At 40.3% G+C, this 24,278-nt stretch overlaps 2 protein-coding genes across 6 annotated transcripts in view; one reads left to right on the top strand and one right to left on the bottom strand.

Moving 5' to 3' along the window:
- The window catches only part of wwox (WW domain containing oxidoreductase), a 117,841-nt gene extending 114,113 nt beyond the window's left edge, over positions 1 to 3,728 (bottom strand). For all 3 annotated transcript variants that reach the window (XM_026365627.1, XM_026365629.1, XM_026365628.1), the window contains exons 1-4: positions 3,511 to 3,728; positions 2,412 to 2,476; positions 2,144 to 2,201; positions 1,887 to 2,056 (exon numbers count right to left, since the gene is read on the bottom strand). In XM_026365627.1, the coding sequence (XP_026221412.1) occupies positions 1,887 to 2,056; positions 2,144 to 2,201; positions 2,412 to 2,476; positions 3,511 to 3,617 (400 nt within the window). In that variant the 5' untranslated portion in view covers positions 3,618 to 3,728. The remainder of the gene's footprint in view (positions 1 to 1,886; positions 2,057 to 2,143; positions 2,202 to 2,411; positions 2,477 to 3,510) is intronic.
- A 2,438-nt stretch (positions 3,729 to 6,166) lies between these two features.
- nfat5a (nuclear factor of activated T cells 5a) lies at positions 6,167 to 22,924 on the top strand. 3 transcript variants are annotated; one of them, XM_026365740.1, is made up of 12 exons: positions 6,167 to 6,551; positions 13,137 to 13,265; positions 15,342 to 15,966; positions 16,116 to 16,299; positions 17,000 to 17,190; positions 17,306 to 17,478; positions 17,652 to 17,786; positions 17,884 to 17,936; positions 18,038 to 18,170; positions 18,537 to 18,721; positions 18,808 to 20,944; positions 21,130 to 22,924. In XM_026365740.1, the coding sequence occupies exons 1-12, from the start codon at positions 6,479 to 6,481 to the stop codon at positions 21,534 to 21,536; spliced, it is 4,425 nt and encodes a 1,474-aa protein (XP_026221525.1). In that variant the 5' UTR covers positions 6,167 to 6,478; the 3' UTR covers positions 21,537 to 22,924. The 3 variants fall into 3 exon arrangements, with proteins under 3 accessions (XP_026221525.1, XP_026221524.1, XP_026221526.1); XM_026365739.1 differs by lacking the exon at positions 6,167 to 6,551 and adding an exon at positions 7,363 to 7,604; XM_026365741.1 differs by lacking the exon at positions 6,167 to 6,551 and adding an exon at positions 14,720 to 14,782 and having other exon boundaries at positions 13,135 to 13,265.
- Positions 22,925 to 24,278: the final 1,354 nt, after the last annotated feature.

Raw genomic sequence — 24,278 nt, 5'->3', positions numbered from 1 at the left:
TTCACACAAAAAACAATGTCTATGTGTTGTAGCCATTTAATACATTCTTGTGAAGAAATCGGCTATTTCCAAATTAACACATTTCCATTGAATATAACACAGACTAAATGCTAAATGTGTATTATCTTTTTTATTATATAGTTTTTAAGGCAAAAACAGGCATGTGTGAATACCTTCTGTTTTAAAACAACAAAATCATGGACTTCCTGTGCCCTCTTGTGGTGAAACCTATTGTCATTGTTTTTTTCTATTCTGGTACTTGAAAGTTTGTGAATCCTTTATTTTATTCTTTAATTGTGCATAAATATGTGATCGGATTTTCACACAAATCCTGAAACAAGAGTCTGATTAATCAAATAAGCCAAAACCATGCACCTGTTCATTTATTTACTGTATAAAATTAGCCAATCTTAAATTATGCTTGTGGTAAAAGTACGACAATCCATGCCTTCCTTGCTGTGACCCCTTTTTAACTTTAACTAAACGTTCCCAATAACTATGGACCAGCTCTACAAATGAGTCTGGAGGAATTTTGGGCCATTTATCTTTACAGAACAGCTTTGACTCAGAGATATTGTGGAAACTGCCTGTTTTAAATCCACAACGTTCAATGGCAGGAGTCTCAGGAATTACAAAACTTTACAATTCTTCTACTTTAACAATTTTTTGGTAGTAGTTCTCCATTCGTACACGACCTATGTGACAGTCAACACACAACGAAATTCTTTTGTAACCCTTTCCAGTCTGCTGAGCACCAACAATTCTTCTTCTAAGGTCTTAAAAAATCTCCTTTGTTCAAAACATGAGATACTTGTAAAATCCAGTGTTGTCAAAATTAGACTTTAATAGCGAAGACCCAGACTCTTCTTTAAATAGGGCAGGCCCTACCAGACTAACACTCAACTGTGATTGCTTTTGAGTGAAACAGCAAACTCTAATTTAATCTAAGATGAACTCAGGCTCTGACAACTATACTTTACTATTTGAAATATGTTAAATTTTCAAATCTTATTAAGTTTTTATTGTCCTCTAGTATTACTCTCTGTTTTAACCCTGGGTTTATGCTATTTCCATCAGTTGCTTCCTGAGTGCACAGAGTCATTTTTTTTACTTTTAGGAATATTTCAGAATTATAATATGAGCTGTCTCATTTACTACAGTTTATAAAACTCCTAAATAAATTCCTGTATTTTTTAATTTGTGTATAAATGAAGACATTGGAACATCAAGGTCAGGAGGAAATTTAAGTTCACAAGCTTCTTTGTTCAGTAAATGTTTCCCATGCTGCAATAAATTTGTGTACTACAGTGGTGCTTGGTTGTATCTCATAATATACACACACAGCAATTACACTGCTGCGTGTACTTGGGACAAAGGATTTGAATATAAAGACAATTAACGATTTTATGTTTATTTGATTTCCCTCATGCTGTCATTATCTATCCCGAACAAAGCAGCAAGTCTGAACAAATGGCCACTATTTGTGCTAATTTAAACTAAAGGAAAGAGGAAATACATTTGTTTTTAAACCATTATATAGTGAGCCATGCATTTGCTGCGTACAAATGGACACCATTCATTACAGTTAACAATGACATCCAATTCAGCCCAGCTAATGAACTTCAATACAATCATGTTTGGTATTAAGGAGTGATTTGTTGAGTCTAAGTGTATCATTCTGGAGGCTAATGTTGATGAATGTCTGGTTGTAGAGGGATGGGGACTTGCATGGAGCAGAGACGCTCCTGTCAGGCACCCTTCAATTACAGTGTAATACCACATCACCATCTAGTGGTCCCTTTATAAAAACACACTTTACTGTATTCTGAACATTTCCAACATAGCTTTAACAAAATCTTGTTGAATCTTATATTCATTAAACTCACCAATGCCCGAGTTGCCCCCAGTAATGAGGACAACCTTGTCAGAGAGGTCGCGGCCCTGCAGGATCTCCAGAGCAGCCGTGTTTCCATCGTAGCGTTTTGGTTTCACCACCACATCCTCCACTGTAAATGCTTGTCGTGGGTCAAAATAAGTGGTCCGCTTGTTAATGTGACTAAAAATGTCACAGGAAATAGGATGTTACAATACAGACATGGGACACAGGATTATACAGAATTATGATAATGATCAGTCTACTTACTCCACGTAAATTATCTGCCCTTTTTCATCGGTTTCTTGCTCCCAACCATACGGTAAATCTATAAGAAGAGATAAATGTTTTCTATCACAGCTGGGACAAGTTGTATTTCTTTGCTGCAAGTGATTAAATAATTTGTTACTCCAGAAGCAAGAAACAGAGCATTTCAGAACAGACAACTGACCTATTCCATATCTGTAAAGATAAGAATAAAACACCATAGGAGAGCATTTAAAGTCACAATCAATCAAAACAAGCAAATAAGACAAACCTCCAGCACAACGTTTTTTCTTTCCTGTCTTTGGGTGTTCCCATTGTGTCTTCATCTCATCATGGCTGTTGGTACACAGTGACCAAAGAAGAGTTTATTTTCCTATCCTTGGTCCTTACTTAAATAATAAATGTATTTATCTATGTATTGCAAAAAAAAATATCCAAACCATAATCAATGGCATTAAACAAATGAGACACAATCTTAAAAAATAAAACATGACATTACAAAAGATGTTATCTACACCAACAAATACTGAGAACTAAAAATTCTCATTTTTATTATTATCATTTTAATATTAATCTCAGCCCAAGGAAGAAACACCATGGCCATACTTCAGCACACAGACTAGTTCCATCTACAAACTAATGTTTTACTTGAGAGCTACACAAGCCAAGAGTAAATATATCAAATACAAATCTAAAAATGTGTATCCAACATTGTATGCAAAACCAAAGTTCATTATCCTTGCCCTTACTAATGAATATTGGGGGGGTTTGTTGTTGTCATTTTTGTTATTGTTGCTGGTGTTTTTTTCGTTATGTTTGACCTGTGAACAAGTAGTTTGCCATTTTTACTGGCATGTGATCTTTTTATATTTTTGTTTTAGGTGTACAATTTTATCATTTTTTACAAAGTAGTCTAAACGATAGAAAACAAAAGTTATGTCACTGAGACCTAATTGATAGCTGTGCTTGCCAAGTAGCTTGTATACAGAAACATACTTATAGACAGTGTATGGAAATAACTAAGCATAGCTGACAAATCCTAACATCTATCATATTTCTCATTTCACATCCTCTGAGCTGGAGTGGCCTACTGCAACTACAATATGACAGCAGAGACACAGTCTTATCAAGTCATCTCATATTAATCTGTTCAGCACCAGTTCTGTTAAAACCTCCACTGACGGGAGCTCTGTGTTGTTTTCGCGCTATCAATTCAAATGTCAGAGCTTATTTTAACCCGTGTAGCAGGACAGCTCTTGTAGCCACATGCCGGTGATAGATAGATATGATCATTTAGTAGGGAACATGGCTAAGGGTAAACTTGTAGTCATATTAAAGGTTAGTTGTGTTACCAGAAGGGGTACACTTACTTTGCATAGTAAACCCATCCATCTTTCGTAGATCTCTCTTCCCATCCAGGAGGCAACTCGTCCTCACTGTCTGTATCGTCCATACCTGCGTATTTTAGAGCTGCCATAACCCAGGTTTTTCACGTAAACCCAAACCCAGAAGGCAAAGTGTGTTCTGTACAATGGCTACAGCTCAGAGAGGGGACGGTAGAGAATTATCAGCACAGCTTTCATCTGGACTTCCGCAACAACATGGTGACGATTGCCGATTGGCCTTATGGGAAATTGAGGCAGAAGCAACACGCGGTTGACCGAGAACTGGCATAGGCGTCCTTTATTAAACATTTAAACATTATAATACAACATGAAACAACATAAAAAATGTTGTCTAGGCTACAGGAGCAATGACGGTTCGAAGGGCATCTTAAATCCACCACCCCAACACCCACAAAAAGTGCGTAGGCCTACGAATTTATAGATGTTATCAAATTTAAACCATTTAACTGAACCACTACAGTCTAAATGATTAAGAAATTGTGTCTAACTAAAGTTTAAAAAAAAAAAATTTACACACAAAATTTAGTTTTACTGGCTGTTAATTTGAAACTTAATTGCACCAAGAGATGGATCTACAAGATAAACCACATATAAAAAGTTAAAAATTTTCACATACACAATTCTAATGGAAGAGTAGTAATGGAAAAGTGCAGGTGCAAATAATAAAGTTAAAAATGAGTTCACCTGAACCTGGTTCCTCTGATTGCTCAAGATGGATGGTTCACACCACTCAGACACTTTAATACAACACAGAGCCATTGTTGATGTTATTAGTATAACTACTATGATCTGTCAAACCTTATATATATGTGTGTGTGTGTTTATATATATATATATATATATATATATATATATATATATATATATTTATATATATATATTCTTTATAGCGCCGCAGTTTGTCAAAAAATACTTCGCTTTGTTATGTTTTGTACAATGTGTTAATCAACACATGGTATAAAAAATGTCTTGGCTTTGCCCACTGGAGCTGTGCACAGTTAAAAAGGAGAAAGTTACACCAGTAAAGGTAACACAAAGAAGCTTTGTCCTCTGCTTTCCAGCTTGCTACTTTTCACCTAATAAATTATCAAGCGTGGCAGCTTTGTTACAGAGTGTAGTTTGTCTTCACACTTCAGTACTTTCTTGAGTTCATGCCACTCACTGTAGTGATTCAACTGGCCTACCACTTTAAGTTAGAAGGTTAAGTTATTCCCACAAAGGACAGGAAGAGTTATCTCTATGAATGCAGCTAAATAGCTTCCAAGGAAACCTGAAATATGCCACATTTCGCAATTGGCCCTTGATGATGACTTGAACAATTTTCTGACACTTGTTCAGCCTACAAATAAAATGTGGAGCAAACTATTGATTGATTAAAGCATGAGCATATATGACCTCATGATGATGGGAGGATAAAATAATAAAAATGATGGGAGACAAGAGTACCCATCAAACAACTACAGATGGTACAGACAGCCAAAGCCCCACAAATAAATCTGGACTGGTCTTTTAAAGTGTAGCGGTGGATTCTTGTTTCTCTGGCTCTCTCTGTCTCTGAATGTGTACACCTGAACTGAACGCATCAACCAAGTTGTTCTTTCAGTTTCAGTCTGTCACAGATGAAAAGTGAACAAAATGCATCCACTTGGGACAGTTGCCCTTGGTTTAGATGGAAAGTAGTCTTGTACTGTGGTGGAGTAAATTCCAAGAAGAAATGTACATGCTCAATCAAGTCGAGTCAAGTCGTTTTTTGTCAAAGTACGTTTATAGGTTTATAATTAGGTGACAAATGAACTCTAATTTGTTTGTTTATTATTGTATAAACAAACAAATGCATATTTATTACAAGAAAACGAGTGTTTAATATGTTCAGGTTAGTAGTCAACTAGATACTAGTACATAAGTTTGAACTTGTACTTTACTTTTGTCAACTTATTCTTCTACTCCCCTTTCAGAGGGGTATATTGGACTTTCTCATTTATAAGACAATATTGCATCTCTTTGTTGTCTTTTTGGTTTCTTTGTTTGTTGTTTTGAGCACAAGCCGAAAGATTTGAATCTGTGTAAGGAACATGAGCAGAGCACATCTGAGCGCGAGCAGAGACGTTTTGACTGTTAGGGACGGGTTTCCACAGAAAGCATAACACCTGTGTGTGGGTGTATTGTTTTTTTCACCTTTCTTCTTCTTCTTAAAGCATCATGTTTCCGTTTTTGTCTAATATTAATAGATCTGGAAGTGAGTCATGGTAACTGGACCTCATTCTTGTTAGGTCAGGAGGTTTCACTAATCATCAGTGTCATTGTGTGAGTGAGAACTTCCAAGTTGTTCTCTTAATTGAATAGTGTTTTGTCTATTTGCATGTGTGTTTTGTTAAGTTACAGCTTAGAGTAAACATACAAAAAGCATTTTTTCTTTGACTATAATTTGCATCTATAGAATTAATAATAAAGTCATAATATTTAATACACGCAGTAACTATTATCTTCCTAACGTCACCAAAGCAAAGTCGCGAGGGAGAGGGAGTGCGCAGCCAGGATGTAACACTAGTACGCATGTGTAGTGGCCAGGCAACGCGGACGTAAAACCGGAAGTCAGAAAACTTTTTTAGCTTATGCGCCAGGCGAGCAGTTTCCAGTCAAGTGAGTGGCCGCCATGTTTTCGTCTGGTATCCAGTTCTCATAATACATCTATGGTTTGTCTCAACGTAGCATGAAATCTATCTGCTCGTTGCAAAGACACACTAACGTTGGTCGTGCTAGATAACGGTCGTCTTTGTATTGAAAGTTTGTTTTGTCGCTTTAAGACTGTTTGGATGTTGTACTCTGTATATTAAACATACCGCTTGTAAATCGCAATATTTATTGGCCAAGAGCGCCGACTTCGTTTCTACTGAAGAGTGTCCGCTTCCCCTCCCCTCGATGAAGCGTTGCGATGCCCTCTGATTTTATATCCCTCTTTAGTTCGGATCTCGACTTAAATTCCCCCAAATCACTATACTCAAAAGGTAAGATTTTAATATTTAGATCCTAAATAAAAGTTATTGTGATGACACTAACCTACATTGTTCTGGTTTAATTGGAGGTAATATGAATGTCGTTATGGCTCATGTTAAGCTGCTAGCTAGCATAGCTAGCTTCTTTTCTGCTGTTAGCCAACCTAGCTAGCTTAGTTAGCTGCATTTGCATTGGTGACAACCTGCCTGGTTAGCTGTCGATGTCGTATGTGGAAGAGCACGATACGCTAGGCTAACGTGACACATGAGCTCATTCTGATGTGAATTGATTTGTTATTGTTTAGTGGCCTGCTGGGTAGCGTTTTGTTGAGTGCATATTTTTGGCCAGCCACAGCTACGTGAGGTCGTTGTCCAGTCTCCACATTGTTAAGTGGTTTAACGTGCTTAAATCGGATTCTGCAAAGGTGTGTGTGTGTGTGTGTGTATATATACGTGCGCGCACATGCGTGCGTATATCGCGAGAGAATGTCGAAAGTAGTACACGCGTGTGGTGTTGTTTATTGTCCGTGTGTGGTGTTGTTTATTGTCCTTGTCTGGTGTTGTTGGAAGTGAGCCCGATTTGTCCTCCTCGAATTCTCTGGTTTCACACAAAGACTGCACTTATTGGCGTTTCCCTGTCAGGATGCCACCAGGCCAGGACCACTAGTGCCAACATGTATTCTGTCTGTAATTGGCTTCGGACACGTGTGAGACAACTGTGATGTTATTATTAGAAGAGTGTTGCTGCATCATCTAGGAATTAGAGCGTTAACTCTTGTTGTGGTCAGCCGGGTTAATTGGTCTGTACTGACTTTCAGCAGCACTTGTAGGTTAATATCCTCTCTGATAACAAGTGGATCAATTTAATGTGCACTGTTTGTCTGCCACTCAGCATTATCAGCTGTCATGCTGTTGCCTATTTGTTATTAAGCCCTGTGTATGTTATATGATGTTTACTGCTCATAAATGTGTAACTGTTGCCTGAGATGTATGGTTTTATGCATTTTGCAATTGGTAGGACACTGGTGGATGGCAGGGTATCATCTACTTCAGTTTCACCTCATGGTAAGGTTTTAGTTTCACATTTTGATTGCTGGTGCTTAAGCAATAGTTTAAGCAGCAATACCCAATCACTTTACCTGCTTACTGTCTGACCTGCAGCACATCTGTCTGGCTATTATGTATAGGATGCTGTGACCCTGAAATTCTCAGCTGAGCCTGTCATATGGCTATATTGTATCACATGATTTTATGGTGTATTTATATATCAATGTGTGTTCGTGTTTGTCTCGAGGTAGCAACTTCCTCGTCAAAGATCTACTCTAAGAACCTTGTTTATATCAGATTGTAAGTGAGAGTGGGGACAGTAGGCCAAGTTGCATCTTGCTTTTTATCTTGCAACTTTTACATTTGAGAAAATTAGCTTATCTTTCAATATCAAGAACAAGTCACTGAAAGATTGCAGTTTTTTTATGCTTGCATGATACAGTTTGTTTATTATCAAACCTCGATATGTTTAGATTTTGATATATCAAAAAAGACAGTTTAGTCTCAGTCAGCAGGGAAAAAAAGTTGCAGTAATTCAGAAGTTGTTCACCGTGTGCTTCATGGATTACTGTTTCCTGAAAAATGATACTCGGATTCAATGTTTTTCAAATTTGCGCCACCAAACATTAAGAAACAGACAGTTAAAAATAACCCTAAACCATACTTCTAGTGGTAAAAGGAAAAAAAATATGAAAGTTTTCACTCCCTTGGATGTTTCATCCTTTTATTGACATTATAAATCAATCATGGTCAATAAACGTTGGCAACTTTGACAAAAGATTTTAGAAAAATACCTCATTAATGTCAAGTCAAAACAGGGTTTTACAAAGTAATGTCAAATAAACAAAACTATGAAGGTATAATCAGTGTTTACATAGATATTCACCCCCTTTAAAATGACTGACCGAATCCAACAGAGGTCCAGATATTTGGTGCTAGTAGTCCCACAATTAGTGAAATGGGGATCACCTGAGTGGATGAAGACAAGGAAGAACACCCCCAGCAACTCAGAGAACAGGTAATTGAAAAGCATAAGTCAGGGAATGGATACAAAAAAATATCCAAGGCACTGAACATCCCCCCGAGTTCAGTGAAATCCATCATCACAAAATGGTAGAAATATGGCACGTCTACCTAGAACAGTCCGTCCACAAAAACTGAGTGACCGTGCAAGAAGAAGACTAGTGAGAGAGGCTACTAACACACTAATGAGTACCCTGAGGGAGCTACAGCAATTGAGATGGGCATGTGAAAGACTCCATGGTCAAGTGGAAGAGGGTTCTTTGGTCTGATGAGACCAAAATGGTGCTTTTTGGTGAGACAAGACGCTGTGTTTGGCGCACACCAAACACTGCACATCACCACAGACACACCATCCTCCCTGTGAAACACGGTGGTGGCAGTATCATGCTGTGGGGATGCGCCTCTGCAGCCGGCCCGAGAAGGCTTGTTAAGGTAGAGGATAAGATGAATGCGGCAAAATATAGGACAATCCTGGAGGACAATCTTATTCAGTCAGCAAGACAACTACAGCTTGGAAGAAAATTTGTTTTCCAGCAAGACAATGACCTATAGCATACAGTGAAAGCTACACGGAAATGGTTTACTGACAACAAGATGAATGTTCTGGAGTGGCCGAGTTAAACTGAGTCAGACCTCAATCCAATAGAGAATTTGTGGATGGACTTGAAAAGGGCTTGTTCACACACAATCCCCACACAACTTGACAGAGCTTGAGCAGTTTTGCAAAGAAAAATGACAGAAAATTCCAGTGTCCAGATGTGCAAGCCTAATTAAGACCTATCCCAACAGACTCCATGCTGTGACTGCAGCCATAGGTGCATTTGCTAAATACTGAAGGGGGTGAATATTAACGCTGGTAACACTGATTTCACCTTAGATATTTTTATTTAATTGACAATACTTTGTAGAAATCTGTTTTCACTTTTACATTAATGAGGTATTTTTCTGAAATCTTTTTGTCAAAGTCGGCAACTTTTATTGACAATCATTGATTTATAATGTCAAGAAAAAGATGAAACATCCATGGGGGTTAAACCTTTTATAGGCACTGTATTTATATTGGCACATGCTTCCATTATGCTCCATTTACAGTTTGTAACCGGAGACATAGGAGAAGAAATAAAAGTCCCCCCTGGAAATAATCCTTTAAAAGCATTCTGCCTGAGAACCTTTGTGGACCCCCCTGGAATAAAGCTCTGGATATTTGATTACTATTAGAGGGGAAGCTCCGGAGCTTGGTTGACTTGCCAATAAATAATTATAATACGATTTTAATACGAAACCTATAAATGAAGTCTTAAGTGTGGTGTGTGAACACACCACTGCACCAGCTTTTTGGGATAAAAATGCATTTTTAGCATGCCAGGAACTGGGAACTGCCTTAATTGGCCTAAATGTAAATATTAAGGCATCAACACGTTCCAGGCTAATCAACATGTTTTTATTATGGTTTTACCATTTGGTAAAACTTTTAAGACGTGTAATATGAGCAGTGCATAACTACGAGATGAGGTATTTTAATTGTTCTATGTGTAGATTAAATCAATCCATCTCTAGATAGTTGTGTGTTGCTGCCTACGTTTTTGGGCATACTCTGCCAGGTATGTAAGCTGTGCACATAAACGTCTACGGATGTCATCTGAGTTCTATAAAAGCAAACTGAGACAAACAAAAATCCAGTCCAGGAATATTATTAGTGTCCTGTGTTAATGTGGGTACAGTGGGGATTGAAACTTGTTGTTGCTGTTTCTCTGAATCAACACTAGACTACTATAATATTTGGCAAAGTAACTCTTCCTTCTGTTAAGCAGGCAGTTAGAATTGTCTGTTTAAAAAATGTTTTTTTATGATGTGATTGGTTTTGTACTGTGACAATGTGCCAATTATTTTACCTGTTTTCTCAGAAGATCTGGAGAATCAGGTTCATTTATTGTCTGGTGTTGCCCTTTCACACATGTAGCACATGTCTGTTTTTCTCATTCAGTAAACTGTACTGGATAAGATGCTAAAAGTATGCTGCAGAAATTGTAGTGTTTTGTTTACAGTACATGAAAGCAAATTGCATGACAGAAACATCAATAATATGGCCACTCTCTGTGAATTCTTCAGCCATTGACTTCGTCTATAACACATGGACTCAATTGAGCATTAGATTTTGTACTAGGGAGCAGACTGGGTCAAGTCTGTTTAATGTCCAGTCCAACTACTTTGGACAGTTGTGTTTTCGTTTTCACTACAGCTTCTCCGGGTAATGGCTAGAGTGTGTGTCTAAACATCTGTCAGCAAAATAAGATATGAAAAGAGAAAGGATTTTAGTGATGGTGGTGATGAATTGAACTTTTTATCAAAGCTCATATTTACACCAAATGCTTGGTCTCTTGTCAGTTTTATGTACACCTGTTTGACAACAAAACACAGTACTTTTAAGGTTTATGCATGCTTTTGCTATTGGTACTAAAACACTAACGCTCACTGTAACAAAGTATTCACCAACACAACAAGAAAAGTCACGGCTGGTTTGCATACTGCTCGCTCCTTGGGTAATCTGCTGCACAGATCATTTCAAAACACTGAAGTAATGAATCCTGACTATGCATTTGCATACTCAAACTAAGTGAGCATCAGTCTTGTCTATCAGTTTGGGCCTACAAGGATGATCAGTCTTTTATGTTCAAGACAATTGCACTCAATATTATGTATGGCATTAATAGTGGTATTTTGCACATAGGTGGCTGTAGCTCAGTTGGTAGGGTTGTTATCTCACCATGAAAATGATGCTGTTATACTCTGGGCTTCTGCCTGAATAAAAACTTCTGGCTCTAACATCAGTTTTCTCAATCAGTCTGCTCCTTTAAGTCATTGGTTGGATTAGGATTAGTGTTACTGTTCTGCTAATAAATACGCGTCACTACACACTACATTTTTTTTTTTTTTTGTAAATTGATTTTCAACAGGTGTTGAATTGCTTCCCTTCATCTAGTTGGATAACATTTTAGGTCATATCTGTGCAGAAATTCTAAAGGCTTCCCAAAATGTCAGGCACTGCTGTATGTAATAGGCTCCCATTGCAGGTCTAGTATAAGTCTGTGAACAGTGACAACATTTATACAAATACATACACTAGGCAAGTTGAGCTCACATTCAGTATGGTCACAACATAGATGCATCCCCTGTGTGAACGACGTATTAGTCAAGACTGAGGTCATCTCGGGTTGTGAGTCAATCTACAAACCATCACTGCACAAAGATGCGCTCTTCACACTATGAACAAAGCACAGCACAACACAGATGCGACACTATCATGAACATTTTACTGTTACTTCATTACTGTAGTAAAGTTTATCAGAAGGGCCATTCTCTAAAACAGCTACATAAACTGAAACACAGTGGCTTGGTTATTGACAACGCACTCACTGTAGTAACAGTTTTCACTGAGAGCTGCTTTTCACATTTCAGCGTGCACAGGACACTGTTCGCAACGAGATCTGAATCGTCATGACTTCTGTATTTTGAGGGACGTGTTTTTGATGAGTTTTTCAGCTGTAATGTTTTTTTATGCTTGAAGTACTACAAACCTAGTGCCATTCAGCATTGTTGTATTTGGGTTATGCTGCAGGCAGTATTTCAAAGCTCTTTAAGACAGATTAGCCAAAGAACACAGAGTGGGCCTCCATATTACCGCTTCTTTTTCCCCTTTTTTTTTGTGTGAACTGTGATGACTCTGTTATCGCTCCCCCAACATCTTTCCTGTCACACACGTACAATATCGTGTGTCTTGTCAGTTTCACCATTTTGCTAGTGCCAAGTCATAGCTGTGTATCAGATGACTACTACACATGCTGGGTGCTGCCAATGCACAGCTGAAATATCTATATCAGGGTGTTGATAGGTCCCTGTTTCTTAGCAACCAGACTACCTAATCATGTGTTTATCTGCCATCTAGTGCAGGTTATGTCAGTGTAGCTGCAGTGGTTGGTAATAATCTCCCAGGAAGCATCATCAGATATCAAGGAATATTTCTGTGGGTTTTATTGCACTAAGCCCCATGGTAGGCTAATTTAGTTTATTATAAGATACCCCCTGTGTTAGTGTTGACTGCAGAAGGTTTTGTAAATGATGGATATCTTCACTTACTTTTGCAAAGAAAACAAGGAATCAACTACTTGAGTGAGATGAAGATTGAATTAGTAGAAAATAAAATCAACTGCTGACCCAGTTGCATTTTCTGACTGATTTGAAAAGCTGTCACTTTTCAGCCCAGTTTTGCTTGGAACCCTTGAGGTCCTATGATTTATGTGGAAAGGTAAGATACAAAATCTGGGGGAACTTACTGGAAAAATGATTGTTTTGTTCTCTTCTTAAAATCTGGAAGCCTTCTTTAAATACATGTTGCTAATTTCAGTGTACTGCTGAACTCAAAGGTACCAGAAACTGATAAGCCTTTTCTTGTCACTTGGTCCTGTAATAAACAATAATCGGATTTGTTTTTCTGAACCTAATTTATTTTCTTCCCTTCCTTTATGGCAGAATCGGTATATGACCTCCTACCCAAAGAGCTCCAGCTTCAGCAGTCGTCCACTGAGACCAACCCATCCACCATGAGCCAGAAGAGTGGGGGAGAGGCAGGACCTCCGCCCTCAGCAGCTGTGGCCTCAGGTGAGCTACCTGGTGAGCCTATGAAAAACCATGATCTGGGATCAGTTTCCTCTTGAACAATTATTCCCCAAGTCAGTAGGGGTGAGAAAAACTAACATGGCCACATCTGGGGGCAACTTCATCCTTTCACCTGTTTCTGAGACAATATTTGTGTGAGCTTATATGGGTTTGTATAGTATTTCCATTTCAGCAAAGCTGTTTTAATGCTGCTGTATGACAGTGCATAGTTATTTATGTCTCAGATGGGTGTATTGGTGATTTATAGTGGTACCAGTGTTACAGTAATTTTTTACAGTTGTGCACAAGCTGTATTTAATTATATATTTGGGATTTTCAATGTTCCCACTATGGAGCTGTATTAAGGAATTAAAGAATGAAAGAAAATAGTAAACATATGATGTGTTTTGATTAGTCATGACAGTCTTGTCAGTCAGCTTGTTTGACATTGTCTATCTCAGATGTCCTTTTCAGGCAGTTTGAATGTTTTGAAGGTGTGTTTTGTTCTAGCAGAAGCATAGAAAGATGCACTGCTTACACTGAGGCTGTAATAAATGCCAGCAGCTATTCAGCAAAATGGTTTTCTTTGTAGACTGGATATATTTTTAGCTGTCTTCTAAACTCAGTTCATATATATTGCGGCGATTGGCTTTAGAGGAGCAGCTAAAGCCCATGAAGCTCAACACAGTTCTGTTGATCCACATACTGCCTTTTGGCTTGAGCAGACATCGCTCATTTAATCATATATATTGTGTTTTAGCACTTTTGAATTAGTGCGTCTCACTGAAGGTGTCAGTGAGAGTTGTATTTTTAAAAGGCTTAACAAGTTCCTAAGTTGGGAACAGCCTTTTCACATTTGACATTCACACATGTTGTTATAGACGCTCATACAACAGAAGGTCATCTGATAATTTATTGAGGTTTCAAACTGAGTGTTGCTGCTAAATGTTTAATCCACTCACAGGTCTGAAAGCAGCTGACATTTTCAGTAATGATAAAGGTTCTGTCTCTTATGAAACAGTGAAGTTGCCCCTAGGAGTCATTGGACCATGTTTTGCATATGTTTTAGAAAACGAAAGGAATAGTGTCTGATCTTGGATCATGGTTCAGGGCAGTCAACAACAACTATAATCGTAAAGAAATGATAATCTTCAGTTTAATTAAAACTAACTGATCAACAGTCATGTTGGAGAGAGCGCTTTTGTTAACGCTACCTTTTCAGTATCCTGTCTGATGCAGCTGGCCCTAAGCAGTGCTGATCAAGAGCATGACTATTGTATTGTCCTTCAGATCATAATTAACCAAATAGACGTGCTTCAAAATGTCAATAAATGATCAACTTCAAAAGTTACTCCTTCCTTCAGTATATTTACTCATCCAATTTACTGATTGACAGAAGTTGAGTCTTGAATGATCAGCTCTCTTGTTGCTCATTGGCTGTCTCGTTTTTATTGCAGGAAGTTCCCTCTGAGGCAGGGAGTGTCTGCATATAAAATGGTCTGCAGTTCACTGCTCCATAGGTCAGAGGCTTGTTTATTCTGTCTCCATGGCTACGTTCAGTCCCAACCAAATCTTCCAATTGGCATGCGCAAACTACTGTTTACTACTGAATGCACATTGCACAAACTGTACTGTAACACTGACAACCTTGGCAAATTAAATTTGGTGCCACATTTTCAGCTTGCAAAAATTTGGCTGTACAAGAACAATTGCCCAAATTTTGTTATGTTTCTTTCTGGCAATGTGTATGTAACAATTTGTAGCTTGCTTTTGTTTTTGTAAACAAAGCATGTCAGTTTTATCACATTGATTTTAATTGAGAAAGGTTGTGTAGGAATCAAAACATTGTGGGACCTATAGTATCCTTCTCAACTTTAACTTCAGAATATTTGATAAGTGCTTGACAGCTCTCGCATGCACAGTGAGAGCATATAACCCACAGCAGTCTGTTGAAATTAGAGTTGGGAAGAGGAGAAATCAATACAAATCATGCAAAAATTCAGCTGCTTGAATGGGACTGCTAGCCTGCACTGTGCTGAACATCTGTATTAACTTATTTATCTGTATATACTACTACAGATGCCACCTCTTCCACCTCCAGCCCCTCTGCCTCATCTTCCTTGGCCATGGGGGTCCCATCCACTGGCCCCTCTACTACTTCTTCAGATCATCTCAAGGTTCCCCAGCATCTCCACTCCACCGGAGGGGATGGGGCTGGAACTTCAGAGATGCAAGGTACGGAGGGTGCTGTATCTGCCCCCAGCAGAGGCAACAATGGGGCAAACACTGGAGATGTAGGGTCAGGAGTGTTGTCAGGGCTAGGAGTCCAGCACCCTCAGACCACCCCATCAAAACGGAGGCCTGTGTTGAGTATATCCCCACCACCTGAGGACCTGTTTGATGACAGCCAAATGTCTTGCCAAGAGGAGCCCGCTGCACCTGGTCCACCAGGCCCAGACTCAGAGCACAGCAGCAGCATGTGGGCTGATGACTCCGTCTCCAACTTCAGCTTGCTCAGCTCCGTCTCCTACAACGACAACACGGAAGTGCCGCGCAAGTCTAGAAAACGGACCCCTTGCCAGCGGCCTGGTCCCAAGCCCGCTCCTCCAGAGGACAGCATGGATGTGTTTGATGCTGACAGTGCCAAGGCCCCTCACTTTGTCCTTTCCCAGCTGGGCACAGACAAGACCAGTGCCATGGCCAGGTGGGGTGACCCTTAACTCAGAATAACTCTGTCCCTCTATAGGAATACAGTAAAGGTCATTTAATTTAGGTTTGCCTGGGGTGATTGAATTTCTGAAAGTCATATTAATGCCATCATGTGATTTTTTTTTTTTTTTTGTTACCCTGCAGCTCGCTTGAGTCAGGGACTGCAGTGAAGGGTGGGTCACTGTCTGCTCAGTTCCCTCCGAGGAGTGATGGGAAGGAGCTAAAGATCCTGGTGCAGCCAGAGACACAGCACAGAGCTCGCTATCTAACGGAGGGCAGCAGAGGTTCTGTCAAAGACCGCACACAACAGGGATTCCCCACTGTCAAGGTTTGACAAAGAAGGCTACTGGCTGCTTCTTGATACAGGAAAAATCTTACCACCTAAGTTGGAACTGACTGAATAAGGCTAAAAATACATGGAGGACATGGAGTTTGGAGTACTGGGCACCACAAGAGAATGCCAGTACAGATGCTCTACAAGCATTCATTCAAACCACTAATCATGACCATGTTTGCTTTCAGATATTTCAAAAGCTTGATTTTAGAATGGATAACTTGCAATATCATGTGTGGCGCAAACACACACACACACACACACACACATCTGAATCTGTGCAGGGAAGTGAAAGAGTAGCACTTAGCCCTTAAGCTACTAAGTGGCCACAGAGATAAAACTGTGGCTGTGTTAAGCAATTCCCAACTGCCCCTGTTTGCAGAAGGAACAATGGGGAAGAAACTGGTAATTGATCAGTGCCCATGTGCATGATAATGACAGTAAATCTAGTAGAAAGGGGATGTTTTAACTAATCCAGGATCTTCATTTGCGATATAATGTCACCTGCAGTGTTTTTCTCTTGTATATTTTTCTGAGGATAATGAGATAACCCTGGCAGGCATATGTAGATTACAGCATACATAGATTTTGTGTACATTCTCATTGCCTAATGTGGAAGCTTTAACAATCATGTTAGCTATTATTAGTTAAGGTCAATTCAAGTTACTAACACAATTTTCTTTTTTATCCCCAGCTGGAGGGTGTGAGTGAGACAGTTGTGCTACAGGTGTTTGTAGCGAATGATGCAGGCCGAGTGAAGCCTCACGGTTTCTACCAGGCATGTAGAGTGACAGGGCGCAACACTACTGCCTGCAAGGAGGTAGACATCGAGGGCACCACTGTTATTGAGATCCCTCTGGAGCCCAGTAGTGACATGACACTTGCGTAAGGGGTTATTTTTGTGGTTTTTTGTGGATATTTTTGGATTACTTAAAACATAAGCAGTGTTTAAGAAGTCTATTGTGTGTTTTATAATTCCCATCTTGCACTGCTTCTACAGTGTGGATTGTGTCGGAATTTTAAAGCTACGTAATGCCGATGTGGAGGCCCGCATTGGTGTAGCAGGATCCAAGAAGAAAAGCACTCGCGCTAGGCTGGCCTTCAGAGTCAACATCCCTCAGCCTGATGGATCTGTCCTCACTCTACAGGTCCCCTCATCACCTATCCTCTGCAGTGAGTAGTTCAGACACAAGGTGAATTAAAAATGTACTATAAGATCTGTCTAAAGCTACAAAGCTGTATTTGATCTCATCAGACCACACAACCTTTTTTCATTTTCTGTCTTCTACGTGCCCTCTGGCAAACACTAATACAGTCATGCAATTGAATGTTATGTCATTCTCCAGCTCAGCCAGCAGGAGTGCCAGAGATCCTGAAGAAGAGTCTTCACAGCTGCTCAGTGAGAGGTGGAGAGGAAGTTTTTATCATTGGAAAGAACTTCCTGAAAGGAACCAAAGTTATTTTTCAGGAGAATATTGCAGGTGCTATACCCATCATTGTGTTGTCAGTATCAGGATATAGGTTTCTACGTGTAAACATCTTCTGGATGGAAAAATTAAAGAGTTGTTTTATTTGTAGATGATACTTCCTGGCAAGCCGAGGCAAAGATTGACATGGACCTTTTCCATCAGGTAAATGCAGCTGGATGCCCTTTTGTTTCTGTATATCAGAGCTGCTTTTGTTTGTTTGATTTCATTACAAATAGCTGCCCTTTTGGATCTTTGTTTTCCAGAACCATCTGATAGTGACCGCCCCTCCTTTCCATAACCAGTCAATCACTTCTCCTGTTTCTGTGGGAATTTTTGTGATGACAAATGCTGGTAGATCACATGAAGCCCAGACCTTCACCTACACTCCAGACTCAGGTACAGCCACTAGTTTGAGCACAGAAGAGACCTAGTTCATAATTTATATGTGGACAATCTCAAAAAGGTAATTTCAGGTAGGTATAGATGGTATTTTCTGGTAATGCCTAGCATGCTAATCTTATTTACTGTAATAACATACATATATATGATACCAGCACTACCTGTATAAATTATCACCTTAACAGTTCATCAACAGCTTATGCCTTTAAATGCAAGGCTTCCTTGCTGAAATGTTAGAAAACATCTTTCACTCATCTGAAATCATCACTGAAACTTAAACCACAATTATGAGGCTCAGCATATACAGTTCAAGTAGATACTTAGTTTTTTCACAGATGAAAAGCTGTCCCTTTTCACCCTCAGGTGATAACTCAAATGTCCGGACAGTAAAAATAGAGGGACCCTCCCTGGTTGAGACTTGTATATTTGATGGCCAGATGAAATCCATGTCTGCTGAGCGAACTGATTGCTCTGGTCAGCCTTCAAAAAGGCAAGAGGACACCCCCATGGAAGTGTCTAGCAATCCACCACCCACAGATGTCTTTAAGGTAACATTCTTTCTCAAAAAGGAAAGGGAATTCAAATTATCCACTTCAGAAATACAGTGGTAACAATTGTGTTTGTCTCTTCTTAGCCATCCCCTGACCCCCTAGTCTCAGTCCAGCAGACTCTGGAGCTCAGCTCTACTCCTCATCCAGGTGGAGATTCCTTTCAGAACCCAATGCCCCTACAACCTGAAGATGTGGAGCTTTCTCAGGCACCACCTGTCTTCCCTAGTCTAGAGTCTCTTAGCACTATTCAAAAGCAAGACATTGCCCCTGCACCGTCCTTCTCAGTATCGGGGGACACCACAATCCCACCTGTGACAGCCGAGGTCCCTCAGCAATTCCTTAGAGACCCTCAAGAGAGCCTGCCACCTGAGAGTTCCAACAGCAGCAGTGGAGTTGTAGTCATGGCCATGCCTCAGATAGCAAATTCCTCTCAGTCCCAGCCACAACAGTCACAGGTTTCCCTGTTCCCCCAGGATGGGGTGGTCCAGCTGGAGAGGGCAGTAAGGGAGTTACAGGCTGGAGGCAACACCACATTCCAACAGGTGTTGGAGGCGGCTGTAGCCCAGCAACAATTAAACTCTGTGCTTTACAGCCCTGCACCCTCCGCAGATTTGCTTCAGCAGCATGTCCAGGAGAACATGAACAGCCTAAGATTGGGAACCACAGATAATTCACTTTCTACACAGCAACAGATACAGATACAACAGCAGATGCAGCAGCAGCAGCAGCAACAACAACAGCAACAACAACAAATACAGCAACAATTTCAACAGCATCAACAACAGCAAATCCTTGGTAACCTTCAACAACAGCAACAACAGCAGCAAGTTCTTACCAACATGCAGATGCAACAGCAACTGATATTACAGCCACAAGACCAACAGCAACTCCAGCAGCGGCAGCTCATGGATAATATCCAACAGCAGCAACAGTTGCAACAAAATCAGCAACAGCAAGTCCTTAACAACATTCAGCTTCAGGATCAGCAACAACAAAATCAAATTCTTACCAATTTACAGCAACATCAGCTACAACAGCAGCAACAGCAGCAAAATCAAGCTTTGAGCAATCTACAACAGCAACAGCAACTGCAGGAGCAGCAGGTCTTGGAGAATTTGCAGCAGCAGCTCCAGGCTGAGTTGCTCCAGCCCCAGATCCACACCTCCCCCCAGGTACAGCAGTCCGTGTCCCTCCTTCAGCAGGCTGGAGAGCTGCTCACCATTCAGACCAGCTTTCCAACACAGCCTCCATCCCACACATCTCCCCCACAGCAGCTCTTCCAGTCACCCAGGCCCCTGGCGGAAACCCAGAGCTCCCAACAACAGGTCCAGGCTGCCCTGCTCCAGAATACACTGACTGTTTTGACTGGTGGCAGTCTCAACTCGGAGCAGCAGTCCTCTGGGTCAGCCCTTTACTTGTCCTCAAATCCTCAGCCCCAACAACAGCAACAACAACAGCAGCAGCTTGCATTCATCTCTTCTATGGATACTTCTACCAGCCAGCCACAAGCAGTTGCAATTTTTCAGAACCAATCCCAAGCCCAGCTTTCCCAAATGCAGCAACAGAGCACCCCCATGGACCAGCAGCAATCGTCTCAACAGAATCAATCACAGCCACCACAGCTGCCAATAGGCCAGCAGGGCTCCCTGTTCCAAAGTATCCCAAACCATTCAGAGGTTAACCCTGTCCCTCAGAGCCAACTCTCCCAACCCCAGCAGACAGGTCTGCTCCTCTGCACCACAGATCTTAATCCCCAGGCTATTGCACCAGCTATTCTTTTCAGCGCCCAGACTCAAGGGCCTTCCCCTATGGGTAGCATTAGCGTTGGAATCCCCCAGCAAGACCCAGCAGAACCTATGTCCTTCCAAGACCAGAGCTCGTCAGGCAGCAACTCTACATCCACCGAGAGCCAACAGCAGAATCTGTTCCAGGAACAGCCTATGCAAGTTGGCCCAAGCTCTGGCAGCGTCTCAGGTAGTCAACCTGTGGAGCTGTTCCTGCCACAGACATCTTTGTCTGGCCTGCAGAGCACTATTGGCTCACAGGAGCTGAGCAACCAGGCCTCAGCCACTGGTACAACCATCTTTGTGGTCCAGGGTAGTGTGGGTGTAGTAGCCAGCCCTGGCCAGCAGCCTCCACAGCAACTTTTCCAGACAGCTGTTGGTGGAAATGTGGCTCCACAAGGACAGGCCAACTTGTTTGTGTTTGGCATCCAGAATGGTAAGATGATTTTGGTCTGCTCTATGTCTGCAGTACAGTAAATGAGGGTTACGTAGCTCCGTTGAATTCTTTTTTTCTACTTGTACTGCCATGTTATGTTCAGATACTTCCTGCATTGCTCCACACAGTCATACTCTGCCTTTTGATTGATTATAGATATTAACACCATTTCCTGTTCCTTCCAGATTCACCCCAGCTGCTTAATTCTTCTGGACCCACCCTGCCAGCTCAGAGCCAGCCCCAAACCTCCAGTCACATGCAGCCTCTGTTGGACCAGCCCATGGCCCAGGCTTCCTCCTCGATGCCGGCCACCATGCACAGTAGCTTGCAGAACACCCTCCAGGCACAGATGCAGTCCAGCTTAGAGAATGCCATGCAGACCAGCCTGCAAAATGCAATACAGACAAACACGCAAACAGATCTACAGTCCAGTTTACAGGCAACCATAGAAACAAGCCTGCCAACTCCAATGCAGACCAATCTGCAGACACAGATACAGAGCAGCTTACAGAATCAATTGCAAACATCAATATCTGCATCATCCAACATGGATAAAATTGAGGACCTACTGGAAAGTCTACAGAAGCAGTGATATTTATTTGGACCATGTTACTAAGGAGAGCGAGTGATATGTAGCTGAGTAATACATGCCAACGTCAACAAACACAATGGTGGTGCATGGTGTTCTGTGCCAATGCCACAAAAGATTTAAAATATTTAAGAATTAACTTCCCCTTTTATCTACCCAACCCCCCAAATTATAAGCTCATGTAACTTCTTGTTTTTATCAAATATTTATCATTAATAATAGCCTTTGTACATTCATTGTCATTGAATTGATGGATTTGCTTTTATTACCCCTCTTGCAGGATCAGAGAGGCCTGTAAAGCTGCTTTATCCATTAGTCTGAATAATGCAGTGTTTTGTTATCAGAGTATTTTAATAATGTGAGCGTAAGAGGAGAAGATGATGATGATTAAAAACCTGCCAGGTTTGGTGGGAAAAACTGGAAAGGAATAAAGAATGTCAGATATAGGGAAACAGGGGAATAGTAATGTGATTGAGGTTGTAAGAGCAGGTAGAGTAGATAAAACAGCCAGCCATGAATATCAGATTGCACATAAGTATCAGATATACATGTAGGCAGAATCTCATTTTGTGAGTGTGTTCAAGCTCCAAGCTTTCACTCCCCTCAGAGAGGTGTGAGGCCAAGTGTTTTTATCTGTCTGACAAGTGGAGCAGCAGTGGCATTAAACAGGCACGAAATAATATCACAGCCACTCCATTTAAACGTCTTGCTATAGAGAACAGAAGCTCTTTTGCTATTAATCAAACCTAGTGTTTGCTTATGCCAAACAAATATTACTAAATTATACTCTAAGAGTAAAAACGATCAAATAATGTTTATGTGTACAATATTTTGCCTCCATCAAATTTGCTGGAATGGCTTAAGTCTGCGACTGAGCAGACTAATTAGAGGGAGGATAATGAAAATTAAATGTTTATCAACTCCACTCCAAAAAAAACAGAACAAACTCAGAATTGGTGTTGCAGGAGAGGCCTCCACACACAGAAGGAGGCAGGACTAAAACACTCACGAATGAGATTCAACCTGGTAACTAATGTGACTTGGCCTTTCATTTGGCACCTACCAGTGTTTTCATGTTTAGGCCTCATCACTGGGCTTGTGGAAGCTTTCTCAGTGAAACTTTAAGAAGCATTCAACTATGTAGTGTGTATATTTTTGTTTTGAAGAACTTGGTAACCTTTACCAATTCAATGTGGATAGAAGAAAAAACTTTCCACTAGTGAAAATGGAGTGTTGTGTGGTTTTATAAACATTTTATCTCAAGCACTTTATAACCTCTTTTCTGTAACCAGCTAATCCTTATATCCGTCCACAGCTCTCTACTGACCCAGCTGAATTTGTACTCGGAAACATCCCGTTAAAAAAAAAAAAAACAAAAGAGAGAAAAAAAACAGACAGCAGTTGTCTTTGTTAAAGGTAAATACATCTTAACCAAGCATTTTTACATTTTCTCATGTCAGAATATTTTTGAGGTCTAGGACAACTTTGTATAGAATGTCTGCTCACTGTTGAATCCCTCTTTGTATTCAGTCTCAGTGGTCCAGTCAAGTCTGTCATAAAACAGCCATTCCCACAAAAGCATTGTTTTTCAGTGTTGGAGTGGTAAGTAGGCCTTTGTGTTTTACACATTGACAGAACACCTAAAATACTGAGTCATTGTTTGTGCATTAAAATGAAGGATTTTAATCGTTACGCTATTTGTAATATTTACTGTTCAAATCTGGTCACTTAAATTCATTGTTACCTTGTTTCACCTTGTGTTAGATATTTAAGTTTTTGTCTCAGTGTTGGTACCATGTGCAGGCTGTCGCCGTGTGAAGTTGGCACCCAGTACCCGTCCCTTGTGTTGTGAACAGGGACTCACTGGTAAATGAATCTCTGTTACATAGAGGCCGCCATTTTGATTTTATCTATGGTGCTGTGTGCAGAAGTGATGGGCGCTTCTGGTGTGATGTTAGTACTGAACAGTTTATACGTCGATATATATCAATAGCACTGACATAGTTATTTTGAAGCAAAGTTGAGTCTAGAGAGCTGGCTGTCGCAGGGTCAGACTGGAGTGCACCCAGGCATACCAAAGCTCTTATTGTGAATCACCATCAACTTGTCCTTTGAAATGCCCTCATAATGTTTACTCATTTTTACTTACTCGTTTAAATTATGCAGCTTTTATGAGGATAAAAATCAGCATGTTGTTCTGTTATGAGTTTTAGAAGAAGTTACGAGAAGGTACTTGTTCCATGGATCAGTTAATCTCACTAACATTTCCACCAAATTGATACTTCACAGTTGTAATTACATTACTTTTTTTTTGCAAAACAAAACTGCTGTACTTTCCATATCTAAACAGTAGCCAATTTGGCATTATCAACAAGCCAACTTGATGAGAATAATTTCATTGATATAATAGCATGGCTCACTCATGCATCTTTACATCGTTTACATTTTCATAGTGATACTATTTTGTCCTGCAGCTGTTAGTGATCCATTTTAAAGTAACTTATCTTTTTTAGAATTTTGTATCCATCAAAGTGTATTTTTGTAAAACTAAACTTTTTTTTGGTTCATGCTCGTGGCACAGAATATCGTTGTTGCTATGTTTTCCTGAAATGAAGCACAGGTTTCTTGTGAAGTGTATGAATGAAATTAGAAATGGAAGTAAGTGGACACCGAGCAGATACAATAAAACCTAATTCTACTGTTTTACCATTATCATCCAACCTGCAAAACGTAATGGGCTAGGTT

Source organism: Anabas testudineus, chromosome 6 (genome assembly GCF_900324465.2).
Source record: "Anabas testudineus chromosome 6, fAnaTes1.2, whole genome shotgun sequence".
NCBI lineage: Eukaryota > Metazoa > Chordata > Actinopteri > Anabantiformes > Anabantidae > Anabas > Anabas testudineus.
This window is presented reverse-complemented; position numbering and strand designations above follow the sequence as displayed.

Bases quoted from the DNA above. Each gene is read 5' to 3' on its own strand.
- nfat5a (XM_026365739.1), top strand. From the start codon at position 7,526: ATGTATGGTTTTATGCATTTTGCAATTGGTAGGACACTGGTGGATGGC. The intron at 13,266-15,341 runs GTGAGCTACCTG...ATACTACTACAG, and splicing joins CTCAGCAGCTGTGGCCTCAG to ATGCCACCTCTTCCACCTCC. The intron at 18,722-18,807 runs GTAACATTCTTT...GTCTCTTCTTAG, and splicing joins CACCCACAGATGTCTTTAAG to CCATCCCCTGACCCCCTAGT.